At 38.0% G+C, this 24,714-nt stretch overlaps 1 protein-coding gene across 9 annotated transcripts in view; it reads left to right on the forward strand.

Annotated features, from left to right (window-relative positions):
• LOC126816613 (gamma-butyrobetaine dioxygenase) overlaps positions 1-24,714 on the forward strand; it is a 52,981-nt gene that overhangs the window by 16,783 nt on the left and 11,484 nt on the right. For 6 of the 9 annotated variants that reach the window (XR_007678462.2, XR_007678461.2, XR_007678464.2 and 3 more), the window contains 5 exons: positions 391-451; positions 1,459-1,512; positions 2,507-2,575; positions 2,695-2,799; positions 4,019-5,559. Coding sequence is in view for 5 of the 9 variants with exons in the window: in XM_050543299.2 (XP_050399256.2) it covers positions 391-451; positions 1,459-1,512; positions 2,507-2,575; positions 2,695-2,799; positions 4,019-4,126 (397 nt within the window). In the remaining 4 variants the exon portion in view is untranslated. Of the gene's footprint in view, positions 1-390; positions 452-1,458; positions 1,513-2,506; positions 2,576-2,694; positions 2,800-4,018; positions 5,560-8,937; positions 9,242-19,737; positions 19,863-20,701; positions 20,797-21,159; positions 21,291-21,489; positions 21,636-24,714 lie in introns of those variants that run through there. The other 3 variants (XM_050543306.2, XM_050543309.2, XM_050543303.2) reach the window with 3 other exon arrangements.

Consider the following 24,714-nt stretch of genomic DNA (forward strand, 5'->3'; position numbering starts at 1 on the left):
GTATGGCTTGTGTTCTTTTATTTGTCAGACAAACGGCTATTTTACTCAATCAGAAGTATGCATGGGCTTGTTAATGTTATAGCAATATTTTATTATTAGCTTTTATAATATGCGCCTTTTTTATAAGTGGCTAAGTGGGTAAGACGCAGGCTCACTAACCTAGAGGTCGGGTGTTCGATCCCTGCATTGACCGAGAAAGTTCATCCCGATTTTCCGGCGATTTTCCGGCTTGGTTCTCCCTTGTCAGTGCTGCAGGACAGAAGGCCTGACAAGGACAGCTATCTAGTCGTTCCCGTGTACACATTGGCGTGCACGTAAAAGATCCCTTGACAGTAGGAATTCGATATAAGAGTAGGCCGTAGTTCTTAATTTCGTCTTGTTTTATTTTAGGGAACTTCCGGTTCATTTACAGATTAGACGACCAAGTATAAGTCTCAATAATTATGGAGATGTAAGTTTTATTATATCTTAATTTAAATGGTAAATATCTACGGCTTAATGACGATTGGCATCTAATTACCAATTGGGGACGTCATGGGTTTGTTCTAATTGCTATTGATGTAACTGTCATCGAATAACCCGGGGTGGGGGGATAAAACGTTGGCCCGGCAATTTGGAGATACCTGGTGTGGTGTGGACCGAGAAGGTTCAGCTGGACTTTGTTGCAGTTCCCCTTCTCGGAGGACAGGAATGGGGATCGCGAATGCACATTGACAAGCACGTACAAGAATATTTGACAGTGCCAAACTTTCCTCACAACAACCCTTGTATTGTATGACTGTGATCATTAGCCCACGTTACATAATGACAGATATTATGGATACGTTATCGTGCCATCATGACTCATGAAAGCCGAATTGATTAAAATTTCCTTATGTCGGCTATTGACACCGATGGTTGTCCAAATGGCACTCATTAGTCATTACCATAATAATTTATAGCTGTCCCGTGTTATGTAATGTCATTTGTCTTGTTAAGCAATCTGTACTGAACGCTTAATCTGGTATATATCCAGCTGCATAATCTCGTCGATCATAAGCTGATATCTGAAGTGATAGAAAGTTAGTTAAGACCGGAGAGCGCCCATACAAGTTAGTTGGGAGTCTTTAACTAGAACAAGTTTTGTACTTGATATGTTTGATGAACAATAAACATATCATATGAAGTTAAACCAGTGTTGTCACCAAGAACCCGATTCAAAGAACCAGTAATGTAACACCCAGACGGTAAAGCATAGTAGGGCATTAAACCCCATTTCATTTTATGTCATTTTCTAACAACAAGGAGGCAACCACACGTTTATCTTTTGACTTTGAGAGTCAATATTCGATTTTTATTCTTGAACTGGAGTTTGTGTTTTAACCAGATTTGAGTGTGTTTCCAAATTATGCAATATTGTTTATGTTCATGATTGTATTGAACAATGCTTTTGGGATTCTACATTCTTCTGTTTATTAGGTTGTTGCTGTTGCTTACCACGAAAACCTCACCGGTCCTTTACAAGCTGATGAGGTATGTATATTTCTTACATCATTATGCTTTTGTGACTGATAGTATTTCTAATTATTAACGGTTACTAATGCTAGGTTCGCACTATCATTATTCGTGCTACGATTAAAATCGTGGAGTAATCGTGGTGATCCTATCAGGTCTTATCATATATTGAGGTCAGACTTAGCAATCGTGTTGATCGTATCGAAATGTATCGAAATGTATCGAAACGTATCCGAACGTATCTACGCGTAGCAGATCTTTGACTCTTTAGGGGCAATCCTATCGTAACACATCGCACGACAGTGGAGAACCTAGCATTACTAAATAAATACTAGTATCGCTATCCCACTAAATCCCTACTGTTTTATTTGACATAACGACCACAATGTGGACTCACACATTACCATCACAATTGCTGTCTAGTCGTTCGGATGGGACGAAAAACCGAGGTACCGTGTACACATTGGCGTGCACGTAAAAGATCATTTGGCAGTTGGATTTCGATATAAGAGTAGGCCGTAGTGCCGCTGCCCGGGCAAAATTTCCCTCATAGCACAGTGTATGGCGTATGCCCGTCTTCATTAGCCCAATTTAGGAGCAGAACAGTAGGACGTTAAACCCCATTTCATTTCATTTCATAACAATAAAGGCTATATCGAGATAAGAGAAGAGTACCAATATATGGAATACACATGAAGTACTACTATTGCCATCACCCAACTGTTTTATTTGACATAACAACCAGTGTTTTCGAACTCAAACATTACCTTCACAATTTGGCTTCCTTGTTTTAAGAAACTGTATATCTATATCATAATACCTATTTAACAATAGAGACTACAGCAAAATTACATAAGAGTAACAATATATGAAATACAAATCGAAAAGACTCCCGTCCCCTGAAACTTGGTGAATAACAATCTCTGTGCTCCTATTCTTGCTTGCATGGATGTTTTTTTTAAATTTTTTTAAACTAGCAACATTTACGGTTTTTCATATATTTGACTTCCAGAATGACGTGGAACCATTTTATAAAGCATATCAGAAGTTGATTCAAGCTGTACACGCATGGCCTTATAAGGTAAATGGAAGTATTTTACTGTTTATCATACAAATTAAATTCTATTTTTATGATATTTGTACTGTGTTGACGGAGAAAGTTATTTTATTCATTTATTTATTTATTTATTTATTTTATAGTACAGAGCACGACTTCAGCCAGGTGACATGATAACCTTCCAGAACAGACGAGCGCTGCACGGTAGAGCTGCATACGTTTCTAATGGTGGATTACGTCACCTCCAGGTAATGTCCACACACACTGTATTCCTGAAGCAATGGCGCGAGAAATCCCTCTCTGGCCACTTATCATACTTGAGCTTTTGAGGGTGTGTGTCTTTCTTTAGGCCAGAAATGTTATATAAATTATTAATTAGAAATTAATTAACTTATCCAGACCATAATCGACTCTTGATGTCATCTCTAGCCTGTGATATTTACTGGATTAGGATCCGATTTACTGTTCGACTTCAAGGCTATGATTTTTATCATACCGACTTTACATCTTTAAGTGGCATTTAGTAATTGACAGTAACACACTAACACTATTTATGTAATAACAATTACTTTAGTAATGATGATCGGGGCTAGGCCGAGAATTCAATCGCTAAAATCTCGGTTCAGATTGGATCAATTTAACTGAAATTTTCAGTAAAATCCCTTTACATTATCTAGATTTTAACTATTATAGTGAGAACTGTCAGCTCTTTATCTAATCTCCCGTAATGTACCATTAAGAATTATAGATTTCATAGCGTGTAGATAACTATAATATAATATGTTTTAACCCCAGGTAAAGGCTGGTCGTGGTTGCTTATAAATCAATAACAACATTCCTACTTTAAAACCCGGTGGTGGTGGGGGGGGGGGGGGGTACATTGTTTACATTAGATAGAGGTTATATTGTTTATAATGGAAAGCGGTTATTTAGTAGTATATTGTATATTGTTTATATCATATTATATAGAAGTTATATTGTAGTATATTGTTTATATTACCGGCAACCTATATTAGATAGGGAGCCACGGTGGCTAGGTGGGTTAGACGCTGGCTCGCTAGCCTGGAGGTCGGGTGTTCGATCCCTGCATTGGCCGAGAAAGTCCATCGGGATTTTTCGACGTGGTTTCTCCTTGTCAGTTGTGCAGAACGGAGGGCCTGACAAGGACAGCTGTCTAGTCCTTCGAATGAGACGAAAAACCGAGGTCCCGTGTATACATTGGAATGCACGTAAAAGATCCCTTGGCAGTTGGAATTCGATATAAGAGTAGGCGATAGTGCCGCTGCCCGGGCAACATTTCCCTGATGGCACACTGTATGTCGTATGCCCGTCTTCATTAGCCCAGTATAGGAGTAGGACGTTAAACCCCATTTCATTTCATTTCATTTCTATATTAGATAGAGGTTGTATATTGTTTATATTACAGGGGACCTATATTAAATAAAGGTCATATTGTTTATATTACAGGGGACCTATATTAATATTGATGAATTTAGAAGTATGTTGATATATCTACAGAATACAGTCGGTGATGGTTCACCAATCAAAAGGATGGGTTTACTTGATATGTATTAATTACTGGATAATTGATCTACAGGGATTAACTGGATAATTGTTCTATAGCAAAACTGGATAGTTGATCTTTTGACATAAATGGATAGTTGATCGTTAGACATGCCGACTGGACAATTGGTCTATCGACATAGCAATAGGATATGGTCTATAGACTTGACAACTGGATAATTGGTCTAAAGACTTAACCACTGGATAATTGTTCTATCATCATAACAATTGGACAATTTCTCTATAGATTTAGTGAATCCCGAACCACTACAGGCCAGGGACGGTAATACGCAATGGATGCTTACGGCCTGTCCCCAGATTCATTCCCTGTTTATACCTCTTTGCAGGCCCGTACCTAGGGGACCCCCCGCTGCAAATAGATTCGCCCCCAATAATAATTTATATAGGCCTGCCATTTTAATAAATGTCTAAATAATATTATATTATATTTGAAGCCAAACAGAAGACCTGCAATAGACAGATTTAGCTGTAACATAATGCATTCTTAATTTAATCATCGTTTACATTAAACGGTGTATATATCGCTGTTTATTATCAGATTACATATATAATATATAATATTTATTTATAAATCATCTTTTATAAAGACTAATATCTGAACAAATGAAATGAAATGAAATGGAGTTTAACGTCCTACTGTTCTGCTCCTAACCTGGGCTAATGAAGACGGGCATACGCCATACAGTGTGCTATGAGGGAAATTTTGCCCGGACAGCGGCACTACAGCCTACTCATATATCGAATTCCAACTGCCAAGGGATCTTTTACGTGCACGCCAATGTGTACACGGGACCTCGGTTTTTCGTCCCATCCGAACGACTAGACAGCTTTCCTTGTCAGCCCAATAAGTATAATCAAAATACAGATGCGACGTCATCCTTTGATGTTGGAGTACCATTATTTCAAATAATCGTACGGGCAATGTGCCAAGCGTAACTTGGTAAAATATTGAACTCGAGTGACGTATTTCATTGCAAAGCACGTGCAAGTGTCTGTATTTTAAGTTGTTTAATGGTCTCGAGCTTAAGACATTGCGTAATATATTGTAAAAACATTCGGGACTCACGGCCCTCATGTTGTTACAATATATTACTTAATGTCTCGCTCTCGACCATTAAACAATACATAAACCACATCAGATTATACGCCACGTCATATAAAACACTACGTCACATGTATGTTGTGAAAATGATTCGTCCATTATATTGTATATTTAGACTTCTTGTTAAGATCAGTTGTGATTTACGTCTATGTATTATGTCTATTTTTATTGTCATGTCTATAAACAACTGATTATTATATTTGCCGTGATTTACTTCTATTTTTATTGTCATGTCTATAGAAAGAATTGATTATTTGTTGAAGATATGTATTATTTGGCAAATATATTTTGTACAATTTGAATAAAATATGAATATAATGAAGACTATTGTTTTACTAGAAAAAACTTGATGATGAAACTTGGTGACGATATTTTAATTATTTTATATGGAGGACTTGACATCACACTGTCGTTAATACCTACCAGACATATTAACATATCCATGGAGAGAGAGAGAGATGGGGTTTGACGTCCACTCGACATAAACTAGGTCATTTCGGGAATAAGATATGGTTAAAATTTATTTCAATAAGTCGCGTGCGCGTAGAGGTCTTTAGCAGTTGAAGGACCCGGAGAAAACCCAAAAGGTTGGACAGGCGACCCTACTCCTTGTGTCATGTAGAACTGGGGAATCGAAACCACGACAGTTGACTCAATGACAGGCTTCATGATACAGCGTGCACGTGCTAACAATTCAGCCACCCCCCACATATCCATGGATTCCCGCAATAATACAGTTTGCGGAACTATACACTACCAGTAGAATAATGAATTAGATTTCGGGTGATGCAACCAAGTTAATTATTACATTCCTTCATTACTCCTCAATTGGATGACTCATTGTTAGTTTGTTTTTACCCTATAACCAGGTATTAAATAACGTACTGCACTATCAATAACCAAAAACTGCTTTTAACGTAACATTAATTTTCTATGTGTGCATCTGGCCGTTAATAACACACTGCTATTATGTATGTACAACGTATGCATCATAGAAATATGATATTTCTATGCATCATAGAAATATGATATTTCTATGCATAAATGGATAAACGTGGCTGTCTGTATTTAGGTCATTCAGCATTCAGTTCTCGAACTATCGTTAGAATTGTGCAGTTGTTGTCGTTTTAATCGTTTGTACGTGAACGTATATTATGTGTGTGAGGAGAGAGAGAGAGAGAGAGAGAGAGAGAGGGGGAGAGATGGGGTTTAACGTCCAATCAACAGAAACATATGGTTCAATTTTATTTCAATAATTCGCTTGCACGTAGGGGTCTTTAGCAGTGGGAGGAAACAGGAGAACCCGGAGAAAACCCCCACGAGGCGTATATTATGTACCTGTAGCACATGTTACATACATAATACTTATAAATAAAATGAAATGAAATGGGGTTTAACGTCCTACTGTTCTGCTCCGATCTGGGCTAATGAAGACGGACATACGCCATACAGTCTGCTATGAGGGACTTTTTGCACGGACAGCGGCACTACGGCCTACTCTTATATCGAATTCCAACTGTTAAGAGATATTTTACGTGCACGCCAATGTGTACACGGGACCTCGGTTTTTCGTCCCATCCGAACGACTGTCCTTGTCAGGCCCCCCGCCCTGCATCACTGACAAGGGGGAACCACGCCGGAAAATCTGGATGAACTTCCTCGGCCTATGCAGGGATCGAACACCCGACCTCCAGGCTATAGCGAACCAGCGTCTTACCCTATTAGCCACTGTGACCCCACATTATACTTATTGCTTTATATATAATGGGTGATATTATTTAATCATAGCCATCTTGAAAATATTTTACGCAATATTTTCTAAAATTATTTATTTTCGTATTCTTAAAATTCCAAATCGAGTATCAAATCACTTTTTAATTGTATGGATATGCCGGCCATGAACAAATTACGCTTACATAAATGTAAAACTTACATAAAATGTAAAAGTCATATGTTTAAACTAAAATAAAGCCTTGAAAAACATGGCATCTATACACGCAGTCCTTCCTTGTTAAAGAGGAATTGGTAAACATATCATTTTGTGCTGGTTTAAAAAGTCTCGCTCAACCAGGCAACATTATCCTTATCTGGTTAACCACGGACCTTGGCAATCGAGTCAACTCTATCTTTCATTGTGTAGATTTAGTTATCCAGTGAAAAGAAATGATACAAATTCCAAATACAGTCGGCAAGTAGAAATTATTTCCAATTTATTTGCGAAACAAAGGTGTGCCCTGGATGTAATTCTATACACGAAGATAATTACCATTATTTGTTCATATGTCCAGCCTACTCTGTCCAAAGAACAATTCTCCAAAATAATTTACACCACCTCAAACAAAGTGTAACAATTAACCTAATGTTATCAGGCAAACCCGACCTCTCAGATGATACCAATTTTAACATATTTAACATAGCGCAAAAATACATAAAAGATAGCAAGAGATTTTATTGTGGGCCCATAATGTTAAGGTTTGACAATCTGAAAGGGATAAGCCAGACCCACAATGTTAAAATCTGTAAGTCTGTAAGCTTCTCGTGTTGGAATAGGGCATTCATAATCACACCGTTCACAAATGAATCTTACCGAGTAAATACTGTATTTAATTACCGAACCTTCAAAGTTAGTGCTAAATGATAAGGCCAAATGATAACCTTTAACCCTAACCTTGTACCTAGCTCCAATGCAACCCTAGGAAATATCACGAACTAATTTTTCATCATCCTAGGTCAGTGCTTAAACCTAACCTACAATCTCGTGAACAATCCCGTGCCCTAACCGTATTTATATCTCGGCGACCTTGACAAACAGATTTAGCCACCTTAACACAGACTCTAACTCACTGAACCTACCAGACTCTCCGTGACCTTGTTTATCACCCTAAATACTGTGGTTACGGTCAACGTCTACAGAAGAGAGAGAGAGAGAGAGAGAGAGAGATGGGGTTTGACGTCCACTCGACACAAATTAGGTCATTTCGGGACCAACATAAGGTTCAATTTTATTTCAATAATTTGTTTGTGCGTAGGGGTCTTTAGCAGACGAAGGAAATCGAAGGACCCAGAGAAAACCCACGAGGTTAGACAGCCACCCCTACTCCTTGTGACCTATAACCGGCTATTCGAAATGAAATGAAATGGGGTTTAACGTCCTACTGTTCTGCTTCTACTGGGTTAACGAAGACGGACTTACGCCATTACAGTGTGCTATAAGGGACATTTTGCCCGGGCAGCGGCACTACGGTCCAACTGTCAAGGACCTCGGTTTTTCGTCCCAGCCGATCGACTAGACAGCTGTCCTTGTCAGGCCCCCCGTCCTGTATCACTGACAAGGGGGAACGACGCTGGAAAATCTGGATGAACTTTCTCGGGTAATGCAGGGATCGAACACCCGACCTCCAGGCTAACGAGCCAGCGTCTTACCCACTCACTTAGCCACCGTGATCCCCCGAGGAATTGAAACCACGCCAGTTAACCACGCTAACCATTTGCCCCACCCCCCTCTCCCCCATAGCTGCACTTAACCTCATAGATATAATTAAGATATACATGTAATATAGAACTTGAACTATTTAAAAGTTTACATTCCTTTAAAGATTTTTTAATAACGAATAGCGTATTGCGTTTAATACTGTGTGCATAGTCATCCATGAACGACCAGGGAATAGAGTGACGTATTAGTTGAATACATATACCGACAGGCAACAGCTATACAAAACAACTCGAAGTCAAGCAAACTCTATTGGTATACGACTATCGTTGTGCTCGGTATATATTTTGTCTTACATTGCTACAAGTGGTATTTTTCCTGTTATCATTACCAAAACGAAACAACCAATATTGGACCTTTTGTTTGCAAGTCCTGTGTTTTATTGGCATCCGCATCACAAAAATGTCTACAAGAATAATTCGTCGTTTAATTCTAAAATTCCACCAACCTAATCAAAGATGCATTTTTATGACCAGCAGACAGCAGAAACATTCAACTGATCGAACAAGAACAGGTGATTAATTTATCTTTCTATTGTTGATATTGTAGTATATCCGTTTTTTGTTTATGTCTTTTATTTTATGGATTAAGAATGCGTTTGCGAGAGAACCATGCAGGGACCGGCACATGGTGGGTGACCGATTTTCACCATTTTTTTTAAGTATGATGGGTAACCCCTCCAAACCCCACTGCCACAATTTTAGATCAATCGAACAATTTGTAGAGCGTAGAAAAAATTTTGAAATTTTAAGACCGAAAAAAGCCAAAAAAATCATCATTTTCAGGCCACTTTTCAATTATTTCGTACAACCAAACTACGGCGAGTAGATTAATGAAACTTTATAGCGTAGTAGATATGGTTAGTGAGTATACATTCTGAAAGTTTGATGGATATTCATGGCGCGGTTTTTGGTATAGGGACTTATTGCTGCAAGGTACCAAAATAGCTCAATTTAAGTATGGCATTTTATTCTATCTATATAACACCCACTGCGGGTTTAAGTATTTTTTTGGAATGCTGACTGAAAAGGCAATGATCTATAGTATTAATATCAAGAAAAAAAATTGGGTGGCACGCGACCCGTTTAGTAGTAAATAATTTCCATTTTTGTACAAAAATAACGATTTTCAACAAAAATGACGAAAAATAAACCGCTTTATTTACACACTGAAAAGTGTAACATGGCACCTGAAACCAAATTAACGTGGTTTCCAGTTCCATTAAGAGCAAGCCATAATAAAAATAGAAATAAACAAATAGATATAAACGCAGATTATATACTTTCATCAAAAAATTCAAGTTTAAAAAATGTTCCATTATCAAAACTACAAATATTTATTACTATCTATCTATCTATCTATCTATATATCTATCTATCCAATAAGTATCTAATCACGAAAACTGAGCTCACAATTACACCGCTAAAATTTATCTATCTATCTATCTATCTATCCAATAAGTATCTAATCACAAAAACTGAGCTCACAATTACACCGTTAAAATTTTAAAACGATGAAGTTTGAAAAGCTTAATTTACTGTAAATGCCAAAAGAGCTGCTCTTGGTAAATACAATAAATCTCTCTAGACTATTTGTCAACATTTTATTAATTCGGCAATATAACCTCGTGATCTAGTAGAAGGATGATGAATTTTGGAACAGCAAATCGTAAAGACTAAATAGTGTACTAGTCATATACATCTGTCTATACTTCACAAACGAATCAAGCGATATTTCAAAAAGACAAAAAACAAATTGTATATGAGTGTAAGGTCACTATTTTAGCATACTCCCCGCAGTGTTTAGTTTGATTAGACCTAATCCCACTCAACACTGCCGTAATGAAAGCAAATTTATGTTCCAAATTATGACTCAATAGTCCGATTAACAACCAATACCTAACTGCGTAACAATATCACTCTGGTTTAAACGAGAGTTTCAAATATGTTAACATAACGTTACGTCATGATTCACGAAATTTATTACGCCCAATTAACCGGTGCATAGCAGAATATTGCAGAAAAACTAATTGCGTGACAAACTAGGCTATCAACATGGCTACAATGTAAACAATACTGTTTGGAGACAAACAAAACTTTCTCCGTTTTTAATACCTTAAATCACTGTCCAAAGTTTTAGGGAAGACCCCAGATTAAAAGAAAGACTTTACTTAGGAGCGATTTGATTGAACGGGAAGAATAGACACTCCCCCAAAAACGTAAGTATCAGAAGTCAATCCAGCAATGGCCAGAGCGGCATTTCTCTGGCTATTGCTTCAGGAATATGCTATTATAGTTTCTTTCGGATAACTGGCTACTAAACCGCATTTTATTTGTGCAAAAGACAGCTGATTTCATCCGCCATCTTGGATGCTGGAGTGCAAATCTAACTTCGACCTGACGAATAATAATAATAATAATAATATTAATATGTACATTTATATAGCGCATGTACTCCATGTACAGAAGCATGTCCACTGCGCATACAATTAAATTAATTTAATTAATCTTGATAAGTCTTGCTTTAAAACAAGAAAAGGTTTGAGATGATTTAATGATCTCTGGGAGACTGTTACGCAGTTAAGGCGCTTTCACTGAGCACGATCCGTATCCAAATGATATTAATTTTCACCTTGAGCAACAAAACTGATGAATGTATGTTCGGCCGGAGGTTACTCGGGGGAACTTGTATGTGCATAAAGTTAGATAATTATATTTGAGCTAAGCCATTCACTGTGAATGTTTCACATACTGATACGTCAAAGACAGACTTTTGAAGATGATTGGCAGCCAATAGATTGATTTCAGAACAGGAGTAATATGAGAGTGTTTTGATGATCTGGTAAGAATTCGAGCTGCGGTATTTCTACAAGTTGATTTTTTTTAATATTGGCACTAGATGTTTCTACTAACACGCTGTTACAGTGGTCAATCCTTGGGAATACCAAAGAACATATAAGTGTAGCAGCTGCTTCCTGGCTAATAAAGTTCCCGGACCAAAGATAACAGTTTCGACAAATTTCACTAGTATGACTGTCCATGCTCAAATTTGACCCCAAGAGGACACCTAACCTCTTCACAGTGTCTCATGGTAAAAATATTGCATCTCGTACAACCACGTCATTTGAACTTGTATTTTTCAGATGTTTATTTTGACCACATAAAATACATTCTGATTTACTTAATTCTATTAAATTTAATTTCAACATATTTCTTGTCATCCCATCTTTAATGTCATGTGAACACAATTTGATTTCAGAATAATTAGGGAATGAAACAGTTTTTAAAAGGGAATAACTTGCGATCAGCTGTGTATCATCTGCATAAGAATGTCGTCCTAGAAACCATGATTATTGATTAGTTGTCCCAAATTCTTAGTATACATTACATAAAGGACAGGTCCAAGGACTGATCCTTGTGGAACTCCCGAATCATCTGTACCGGCCCTACACAGAGTTGCTGGAAGGCGGTTGCATGGGGCATTATCAGGCCTAATAATCCAGGCAATAAATGATTTTATTGGAAAAATGATGTCAAAAATGAAGTCATTTTCTTCAAGTTCGACCATCAAATTTAATATGAAAGAAATCCGTGCCAGTCATTTTGTCAAAACCAAATATTAGTATTAGTAGTCCTCAACTTCCATTATTAATAGAATTGTCAGTGGGTGAGATATAGCATCATGAAATTTATATGTTTTGGCATATAGCAAAAACTACGTCTCAAAATAAATTCCTCATAGCCTCAAATGGTTTCGGAAAAATTTAATAGTCATATATATTGAAGTAGTACACATGATCATTCATAAAAAAAAAATCAATAGACAATGTATGGGAAATATTTGAATTTTGGGATTTTTTAAAAAAAAAAATGACGTTTTTTTAACTCTAAAATGGCCATAGCTGGTTCTCCGTAACTACAAGGTTGGTGACCCACATATTTCATGTGGGGTATAAGGGGTACCCAATGACCAAACCTGCAAAGTTTGGTCAAAATCGCCGGACACCGCTTGTGCCGGTTTTTTTAAATTTTGCATGATTCTCTCGAACCCATTCTTAATGTGTTGTGATTGTTGTAATTTTATATTAGTTGTACTTATGTAAAGCGGCCGATAGCAGCTCGCTGAGTTGAATTGTTGGCGCTATATAAATCAATTATTATTATTATTATAGTATGTTATATAATGCAAATTGTTGAGGAACCTCTGATGTACACTTGCTACAGCGACTTTCTCAGCATATAAGGCACAGCTTTCATTATGAAAGACTATATTATATAAGCTCAAAAATATGTTATCCTCCAAACTATATTCACCAGTTAAACCGTGTGATAAGTACAAGTATATTGTTTAGATACAGGTAATACAGTTTTATACACGGGTATTGCATTTTAAATAATCTACATGTATGACCGGCTTAGTCAATTATACATTACATTGGATCAATAGATTTCAATGCGTATTTTAAATTATTCATGAGATATTTAAGATATCAGTTAGCGTATCTGAATAGTCTGTATTTCCGCTGTTTGACTTAATTGTTCAGCAGGACAATGATACATGCATAAGCTCCGATGAACCGCATATAGCACAACGCATATAAAATCATATTAAAGGATTAGAACCAGGTAAAAGCTACCAGTGCATTGCATAGTCCTAAGGACACGGGCGTTATCTGCTGGATACTGAAGGCAAACTAAAAGTACATGCCAATCATAACAAATACAGGTCAAGGTGATCTGAAATACCTACAGTAAAAATAGAACAGACTGTTTCAACTGTTACAGTAAACACGAGGCATATATAATATGTCAAGGCCAGATTAAACTAGAACAGAATATTCTCATTATAGACACTGAACGTTATATAACTCTATAGAATACTACTACTGCTTAATATTGAGCGATATTAGAGAGAGAGAAAGAGAGAGAGTGAGAGAGAGAGAGCGAAAAGTGAGGTTTAACGTCCACTCGACACACACTAGGTCATTTCGGGACTAACATATTATGGCTCAATTTTAATTTCAATAATTCGCTTATGGTAGGTGTCTTTAGAAGGGGGGGGGGCGGGGCGGAGGAACCGGAGAAAACCCACGACCCTAGTCAATGACAGACCCTATGATACAATGCGCATGCGCGAACCATACGATCACCCCCCCCCCCCCCGAGCGATGATAGCGCATCAAACAATAATAAAATATGAAATATAACGATACAATGATATACATGTAAAAACAATATTTGGTATCATTAGGTCTGCCATGGAGTCAACTGGTGTAGTGTCGATTCCCCGGTTGTACGTGACAAGGAGTAGGGTTGCCTGTCCAACCTCGTGAGTTTTCTCCGGGTTGTCGGGTTTCCTCCCACTGCTAAAGACCACTACATATCGAACTATATCTTAGTCCCGAAATGACCTTGTTTGTGTCGAGTGGACGTTTAACCCCATATACTCTCCCCCCCCCCCTCTCTCTCTTTCTCTCTCATTACCTTCTTGACGGAAAACTTGAAACCTCTAAAACGATAAGACCTACATACGGACATTGTAAGCGTGAAGATATCAATCTAGATCAGTCATTGGCGATAACTCTGTTGTTTAGGACTTAGTATGTAACTATATAATTTATAAATGGAACAAAACTTGATGAATATAAATGATGTTATTGTTATTATAGAGTTATGGATCTCTGTGGGTAGAATAAATATCCCCTCACACAGCATGGCATGTATCCGACTTCATTAACCCTGTTGTTGTAGAAAAGCAGGGACTTTAAAACGCGCGTCATTATTTTATTATTATTCTAGCAGGTTTATAGTTAGATATTTGTAAATGTTTGATAACTAGGACAACCCAACAAAGATATTAAATTACCTCAATGGAATGCGGCGTGAATAATTTTTATAACTTTCATACATTCAGTAACAGAATGTGAGGCTGCCCGTAAAATCTTTTACGATATAGTAGACATGTTGTCAGATATTGTCAGCAATGTTCATTAATACAATTGTCAGATATTGTCAGCAATGTTCATTACTACAATGGTCAGATGTTTATCAGCTGTGTTCAATTACAATCTAGTTGATAGTTTCGTACTCTTCTAACCGAGATTAGCGATTGAATTTACAGCCTAGCCTCGGTCATCATTACTAAAGTCGAATGATTTAATTATGAATGGAAGTCGAACAGCAAATCGGAACCTAATGAAATAAACATCGCAGACTAGCGATGACATCGAGAGTTGATTATGATCTGGATAAGTTAATTAATGTCTAATTAATAATTAAGATAACATTTCAGGCCTAAAGAAAGACCTGCAATAGGCAGATTTAGCTCTTGCATAATATATGTTTAATGTAATATTTGCGACATCTATTGAAGTCAAAACATATAAAAAATATAGGATTTTTGTGTCATGAAGACATTAAAATAAAAAAAATGAATAATGTTTAACGCTGCATGGTCGCAATATTTACATCAATGTTCGGTGCATTTTAATACATGTATATAGAAGTCGGTCCTTGTGATAGCTGAGGTTAAGATGCGTTTCATTTAATTAACTAAACATCTTCCAATTTTGTTCGGGGGTAATTGTTTGATGTCAGGATGGTCCTGTTATCAAACATTATTTTAAATGGAGGTCGCGTGTTCGATCCCTGCATTAGCCGAGAAAATTCATCGGGGTTTTGCGATGTGGTTTACCCATGTCAGTGTGGCACGGCGGGAGAGTCTGACAAGAACAGCTGTCTAGTCGTTTTGATGGAACGAAACACCGAGGTCCCGTGTACACATTGGCGTGCACTTTAAAGATCCCTTGGCTGTTGGAATTCGATATAAGAGTAGGCCGTATCGCCGATGTCCGGGCAAAATTTCCCCCATAGTACACTGTCTCCATTAGCCCAGTCAGAGCACAACAGTAGGGCGTTAAACCCCATTACGGGGGTTTGGATGGCCGAATGGTTAGTGCGTGCGCGTTGTATCATTAGGTCTGTCATTGAGTCAACTGGCGTGGTTACGATTCCTAGGTTGTACGCGACAAGAAGTAGGGTCGTATGTCCGGTTTCCTCCAACCCAATTTCATTTCATTTTCATTTCCCGATGAAAGGTGTAATGCTACTTTCATACAACCTAATCTAAGGGCCTGAGATCTCCATCTAGCGCAATGGTGTATATTTTCCTAGCTTAAGAGAATGATTTACTATTTTTAGTATGCCGTAGATGACATGAAATGAAATGAAATGGAGTTTAACGTCCTAACGTCCTAATGAAGCCGCTCATACAGCGTGCTATGAAGGAATTTTGCCTGGCGATACGGCCTACTCTTATATCGCCAAGGAATCTTTTACGTGCACGCATAAGATCGTTGATTTGGGGGTATATTGTAACACTATTTTAGTGATAACAGATATCAGTTTGGTAAATATATCATTTTTTTACAGCAGGTATACAAAACAGTTACATAAATACAACAGGAACTAAACTACATCGGGAATATATACGATAACATTAACATGGTACATTAAGACAACCATTCCGTCCTCCTGCCACGGCAGCGGCTGAATTCGGGTGAGCCCATTCGCCGGTTTCTGCTCCTTTCTGCTCCTCCCCGCTCGTCTCTCGTCTGCGTCTCTTCTCCGCATCTCTGCTAACTACAGAAAGCACAGGGTCTTATACACCCTCGTATAACCAACTGTGAAATTTCTATTTAATCAAGAACATTTTTACTACATGTGGAAATTATTACGTCCGTAATTAAATACGTGTATATATGTAGTAGACAGTATATCTTATATCGTAGATCAATAACGTATGGGGTTCAATGAGTTCGTAGGGTTCAAATCGGTTCTATGCCTTTAAATAAATACTTTACATGTATATAATGTCATACAAGTTATGGAGCACGTTTACACAATATTTGTTTCTTTAGATGAGTTACAAGCGGTTCTTTCCTTCGCTACACCATGCTAGAACGCCCAAGAATGCGATTTGCACTTAGTTGCTTCTATATTGAATTTGCTATTTTAAATATAGAAACGAACGATGTGTAGAAATAATGAAGGGTTTAGATGTTAGATTTTGTGTTAATTTATTACCCAAATAAATCTAATCGCGAATAATAAATGATTCCCCGGTTGTACGTGACAAGGAGTAGGATCGCCTTCCAACCTCGTGGGTTTTCTCGGGGTCCTGCGGTTTCCCCCCATCTACGCGCAATCGAATTATTGAAATAAAATGCAACCAATGACCTGGTTTGTGTCGAGCGGACGTTAAACTCGCTCTCTCTCTCTCTCTCTCTCTCTCGATCGATCGAATAACAGATTTAACATTTGATAAGTAAGATATCATTGTGATTTTGATAGTCTGTTAGATGGGCAGTAGGGGTCGCCAATTATTGGTCTGAATTGGATAACATCTGGTTCAAAAACAACGGTGAATACAGCATTTAGGTATGCGGCTGGACGATTTACCCAATACCAGCCAATACCACCCAATACAACTCCAGTATCACCACATACTACCCAATACTAGACATAAAAATGCAAAATGGGCATATTATTAGAGTATTTATTCCAATATTATACAATATTATACAATATTATACAATAAACAATATTATACAATATTCTACAATATTATACAATAAACAATATTATACAATATTATACAATATTATACAATATTATACAGTAAAAGCATAATTTTATAAATACCTGTCGTCTTTATTAGCCCAGTCGGAGCAGAACAACAGAACAATAGGCCGTTACGCGAAATTATAAACCTGTAACGGTAAAGCTCTTTGATCTTTGGGGTATATATTCTATGCCCGGAATAACTTGCGGTCTGAAAGTCGGGGGAGGTTTTGGATATATACAGGCAAATTGAGGGTTATTCTTCTGAAAGTTTTTCTTTAAACCTGTACCGGGTTATTCTTCCAGGGTAGGTTTTTTTCCATATGAAAACATGATATAAGATTTTTCTTACTTCAGAAAAAACCCTCGACAGAAAAACCTCGTCCTGCAGGCCTCGGTTTTTATTTTTCTCGGGTTAATTTCTCCAGTCTTTCTTTCCCCAGCACAACCTCAGTCTCGTGCTTTATCCTACACTGAAAATGAAATGAAATGGGGTTTAACGTCTTACTGTTCTGCTCCTATACTGGGCTAATGAAGACGGGCATACGCCATATAGTGTGCTATGAGGCAAATGTTGGCCGGGGACCGGCACTATGGCCTACTCTTATATCGAATTCCAACTGCCAAGGGATCTTTTACGGTGCATGTCAATGTATACACGGGACCTCGGTTTTTCGTGCCACCCGAATGACTAGACATCTGTCCTTGTCAGGCCCTGCATCCTGCACCACTGACAAGGGGAAGTCACGTCGGAAAATCCTGATGAACTTTCTCGGCCAATGCCGGGATCGAACACGCGACCTCCAGGCTAGCGAGCCAGCGTCTTACCGTGGTCCCCAAGCCATTACACCCATTTTATTTCATTTTCATTTCTATCAAAACATATACATATATTGGTAGATTTTGCTGCCTAAATAATTTGTCACCTCCTTCATCCAAATGGAATTTCTTAGGTGATATGGGCGAGTCTGCTGATAGAATGGTTACATCTTTTCCCTTCCAGAATCTGTCTGTTGTCTAGCGAACTCTCACCAGTATGATAGTTTTGTAGCTGTGGGTTTTGGACGTTCAATTATCTAATTAGTCAAATATCATGTAAATAAGTATAGAGATTGGTCAAACAAGCCAAATGATGCAATCGTAATTTTCCGTCACATGTTTTTCGACACAATCTATCCTTGAACCCAGACCCTCTTTCCTGTTATTCGCACACAATTACATAAACACTTAATTTGCGTTTTAAATAAACGCATACCATAGCTAATATACTGACAATAGAGAATAATTTGTAAAGATAAAAATGTTGTTTAAACCATCTTTTTCCTCTATTCCTTGTCTATTAATTTAAAACAATGTCGCAACGACGATAGTGCTACAGTGTATTTGAGAGAGAGAGAGAGAGAGAGAGAGAGAGAGAGAGCACCAAATCGACAATAACTAATTCTTTTTGGAACTAACATATAGTTCAATTTTATTTCATTTACTCGCTTACGTTAAAGGGTCTTAAACAATGGGATGAACAGGATGATTAATTTGAGCATCAATCTAAAATCTATTTATCGGTTGTAAAGCGAGAGAGAGAGAGAGAGAGAAATGGGGTTTAACGTCCACTCGACACAAACTAGGTCATTTCGGGACTAACATATGGTTTAATTTTATTTCAATAATTCGCTTGCGCGTAGGGGTCTTTAGCAATGGGAGGAAACCTGAGGACCCGGAGAAAACCCACGTGGTTGGACAGGCGACCCTACTCCTTGCCACGTACAACCAGGGATTCGAAACCACGCCAGTCGACTCAATGACAGACTTTATGATACAGCGCGCGCACGCTAACCATTCAGCCATCCAACCCCCCCCCCCCGGTTGTAAAGGGGAATAACTGCTTAACTATTTCAGATTATTGTACAATTATTATACAGATGTGCTGCTATTTGACGATATTAGATTGTTATATAATAATGTTGGGTGGTATTTGGTAGTATTTGATAAGTATTTGGTCGTATTGGATTATTATTTGCTTGTTTTGTGTGGTATAGGGAGGTAAATGGAACGGCCAGATATCGGTAATCGCATTTGAAGTTTATTTCCCGCGATATAGCTCACATTTAAAAAAAAAATCAATTAATATGCCCATTTTGCACCATTATGGTGTAGTAATGGGTAGTATGTGATGATATTGAGGTGTTATATTGTGTAGTATTGGATAAAGCGCCCCGCCCTATTAAATGGACGTATGTGGACTCACTAAACAGTTTATTACAAACTTGAAAATCTTATAGTGCTATACAAGCCAGAAGATACGCGACAACAGTGGTTGACATTCAAGCCTGAAGCAAGTCCTGAAATATATTCGGTATCTTTGTATATTGATGATCGATTTGTTCATTAGCAGGAGAGAAGATTACCAAGTTAGCAGGATCTGCAAGTATGTCTCAAATGGCGACTTCTAAACCAAAAAACCGGACCTCCATTCATCAAGAAATGGTTGATAGACAAGTCCTGTTTCCTGCTCAGGTGGGTCAAATCACCAAATAATTTTAATATTATTGACTATCGTCCGTAGATTATACAATCTGATTATTTTATTTTATTTTTATAAACTTTCGATGGCCTTCACTCTTGAAGATCTGACCGGTTGTAGTGGGTGGTGGCGTCAGGGGTCATACCTATGACCCTATGACGCCAGACATTTGATTAACCAATCAGCGTTGATGTTTTTAGCGGGATATCCACAGGTCTGTCCACACATCCAAGAACTCGCCACAACATTGGCTAATCCTTTACATCAACCAGAACGCGGGTTATATAACTCTTCCAGATCCTAGTGTAGTAAGGACACTTAAAACGAAATTTTTGTAGTATAAAGACAAGTAAAACACAATTTTGAACTATAAAAAACGAAACGAAATAGGATCTGTGTTTTGATCAGATTGTGGATTGTATATAAATTCATACGAAAGTTTTTTATAAGGTAGTTATTTCCAATAAAGCGATGACTTATTTGGTATGTATGGAAAGAAGAGACATTCAGTCTACTAGAACAATACTGAATAATACTCAATCCCATGGACATCACCTCCAAATGTAATGATTCCGAAGTTGATGCCATGTGAGATTATTGATAGACTTGAACTGGCAGTAGACTCTGTCATCAAACTTGAACTGGCAGTAGTCTCTGTCATCAAACGGTGGAAAAGGAAGTTGGCAGAGAATAATCCAAGGCTTCGATGTTTATGGTAAATAACGACAAATACAAACTGTAAATGGATTATCCCTTAATCAAGTGATGTGACAAACTTGTGGCAGGAAATATTTTTTTTTGTCTGTTATTTAAACTATTTTTATCATCGTAGTTTAAAGGAGCTGGCGACGACAGAATACAAGAAGTTAATAAAATAAATGACGGTAAAATGGTGGAAGTTATCTGGAAGGACGGAAAACGATCAAAGTAAGGACAACTCACTGGGGGTGGGTTGCCTAATGGTTAGGGCCTGACAAGGAGTAGGGTCGCCTGTCGAACCTCGTGGGTTTTCTCCGGGTCCTCCGGTTTCCTCCCGCTGCTAAAGACCCTTTTACACAAGCTAATTATTGAATGAAACTGAACCAAATGTTAGTCCCGAAATCACCTAGTGTGTGTCGAGTGAACGTTAAAGCCCATCTCTCTCTCTCTCTCTCATCCTAGTGTAGTCAAGACAAGTAAAACGAAATTTTGAACGAAACGAAATAGGATCTGTGTTTTAATCAGATTGTATGAATACAAAACTTATAGTTCTACATGAAAAGTTATGTTCTGATTTTCCTTTTTGTTTAGATTTCACAGTATTTGGTTACGACAAACTTGTCATTGTCCATCTTGTAAGATAGATGTATCTGGTCAACCAACTGTAGCATTGACTGAAATACCAATAGATGATTTATATATAATAGATATAGATATAACAGGTTAGTTGTCTCCCTTTATGTAATTTAAATATTACCACCAATTACAAGATCAGGTTTGTTGTCTCCCTTTATCTAGTTTAAATATTACCACCAATTACAAGATCCAATAATTTGCGATATAGACATATAATGAAATGAAATGAGGTTTAACGTCCTACTTTTGTATAATGTGTTGTATTTTATTGTATTATTCTTTCAGAGGAAAATGTATTAAAGGTGATCTGGAAGGCAGGAGATAAAACACACCAGGGTTATCTCCCTTCGTCCTATCTAAAGACATATTGTTATTCGGATGGAGAAATAGAACGAAAAAGTAACGCGGCTCGAATGAATTTTACTACTGATGTAAGTTGATGTAACATTATTTGAATACTTGAACGATAAAACTAGATAGTATGATAAAGAAGCCGTTTTTAAAGTTTTCAATGTGTTTATGAGATAATCTAGGCCTCGTTGTCTATAGAGAATCCCCTACTCGTCTTTTTGATGATAAAAGATATCAACACAAGTCGATAAAGTAAAAAATGAAAGCTTCGCTGAGTTTTATTTTTTACTTTATCGACGAGTGTTAATATGTTGTTATATCAAAAAAGACGAGTAGGAGATTTTATTTATCACCCAAGCCTTTCTTATATGTACAAATAAATATATACAATTGTTAGCTATAGATTTCACTTTTACTGATCCTGATTACATTACGGCGTAGTGATACAGCAATTCAACCATTGCAAAGTCCTTTATATGGTCGACCCAATGTTTTCATCAAAGCCAATTAAATAAATATAGTTTCTTTTTAATAAAAAAAAGAAGTTACTTTTAATAAAAAATGAATTATTCTTTGAAAATGAAACAAAAGTAGTTCCTTTTTAATTGACCAATCAAATTCATGTAAGGAGATGTCGCTCAGTAGATTATGAAATTTTTCACACAAGCGATATCTACTGTAGAATGTGTTATTGGGTGATAAATTAAAATATGTATTGATTGACTGAAATATTTCAAACTTCCGAGACAAACATCATGGGAATGACCCCACCTACCTTTTATTGCAAACACAGCCTTCCTATGGGGTTTGTGGGTAATTGGTAATGTATAAATTATTTGTAAATACATCAAGTTATGAAACACACAACGCGGCAGGTACCATGGTGATGAATGACGCTCGCTTTGGCGCAACATGGCCATCGGCGGCATTTAAAAACGGCGTAAATAAACTTAAACAGGTCCACGCACAAATGACATTTAGCTATGAAACATTATTTTCAGTGGTACAGGAAATGGGAAGACGCATAGTAGTTCAGATGGGACAGAAAACCGAGGTCTCGCGTAAACATTGGCGTGCACGTAAAAAATCCTTTGGCAGCTGGAATTCGACATAAGAGTAGGCCTTGGCGCCGCTTACTCGGAAAAATGTCGCTTACACTGGATGCCTGTCTTCATCAGCGCACTCGACACAGAATAGTAGGATGTTAAACCCCGTTTTATTTCATTTCATTTGCATCCCATTTTTAGAGAATGGTTTGGTCGAATCCATAATTTGTTTTAATTGAACCACTGTGTTTATTATTTATTTGAACTGGGGACAGTTGGTGGTGTAGGGTGGTTTGAGCCGGGGACTGTTGGTGGTGTAGGGTGGTTTGAGCCAGGGACAGTTAGTGGTGTAGGGTGGTTTGAGCCAGGGACAGTTAGTGGTGTAAGGTGGTTTGAGCCATGGACAGTTAGTGGTGTAGGGTGGTTTGAGCCGGGGACAGTTGGTGGTGTAGGGTGGTTTGAGCCGGGGACTGTTGGTGGTGTAGGGTGATTTGAGCCGGGGACTGTTGGTGGTGTAGGGTGGTTTGAGCCATGGACAGTTGGTGGTGTAGGGTGGTTTGAGCCGGAGACTGTTGGTGGTGTAGGGTGATTTGAGCCGGGGACTGTTGGTGGTGTAGGGTGGTTTGAGCCGGGGACTGTTGATTGTGTAGGGTGGTTTGAGCCGGGGACTGTTGGTGGTGTAGGGTGGTTTGAACCGGGGACTGTTGGTAGTGTAGGGTGATTGGGGAAGTACACTAGGTCGGTCGAGTAGAATAGTTAAAGGCGTATAGTGGTTGGTAAGGGGTGATTATGATACATGGACAAACTTAATTTAAATGCTGCCACACAGCTGCATTAGATTCCAGCTATATTATTCAGTACCCCCCCCCCCCCAAAAAAAAGGGTTGATACAAATTAAAATTACAATACTTTATACACAAATCCAGCGCACCTCTTTCGCATAATCGCTCTCATCACATATTAATTCTGAGCATTAGTCCGGCAGACCTATGACTGAACCTGGAAATTGTATACAAAGTTTTTTTTATGATTGATTTTAGTAGCCTAGGGTGTCCTCATTCAGAATCTGCCGGGTGGACCTCGGTCACCCTTGAGCGTTTTGAGAAATTCAAGATGGCGTCCAAGACGACCGCCACATCAAATAATCCCCTATAGCTCCCATAGTATTTATTCTAGGATGATAATTTTGGTGTCTAACCGTATGTCACCGAACCAAACTAAATCTAGAGACAAACTATATATTTCTGGACATAGGAGCGTATGAGTGATAGGATAACACCAAATACAGCCCTATCAGGGGCTCCGGGGCCACAGGGGTCGGTCCCGAAAATGGAGACACAAGCTCCAACGAATGATGCATTTGCAGTGAACTTAAAAATATGACATCGCTAAGCTATTGAGTGGCGTTCACTGGAAGATCGGAATCCGTCGAAACTTGACCCGGAACTGTATTGCTGGGAGAAGGACACTAAATTGAAAACATCACAACCGGTAAACTTGGTCCGGAGTCTGCCATGTGGCTCATCAGATGTGGATGCAATAGTGACAGCTCATGTAGTACGTGTGCTTGTAGCTGCACTAGGGAGGGCTTAAAATATACAATATTTTGCGCTTGTGCTGTCTCAGGTTGCAGCCATAAACACGACTAAAGTATTAAACTGGATATTATCTAGTTTTGTGGAAGTTATGTTCCTGTTTTGCGGGTAGAATTTGTTGTTTTAAATTTTCAACAATCAGCTTGTGCCTCCCTTTTAAGGACCGACCCATGTGGCCCTGAATGCCCTGATAGGGATGTATGTTGTGTTATCCTATCACCCTTACGCTCTTATGTCCATATTGTCTGGCATGTTTGGTTTTAATATCATCTAATCACCCCACAACATAATACATGATTTCAGTGTATTCCTTGACCCCAAAAACATACGGTTAGACACCAAAATTATCATCCTAGAATAAATACCATGGAAGCTATAGGGGATTATTTGATGTGGCGGCCGTCTTGGACGCCATCTTGAATTTCTCAAAACGCTCAAGGGTGACCGAGGTTCACCCGGCAGATTCTGAAAGAGGACATCATAGGCTACTAAAATTAATCATAAAAACAACTTTGTAT

This window comes from Patella vulgata, chromosome 3 (genome assembly GCF_932274485.2).
Source record: "Patella vulgata chromosome 3, xgPatVulg1.2, whole genome shotgun sequence".
NCBI lineage: Eukaryota > Metazoa > Mollusca > Gastropoda > Patellidae > Patella > Patella vulgata.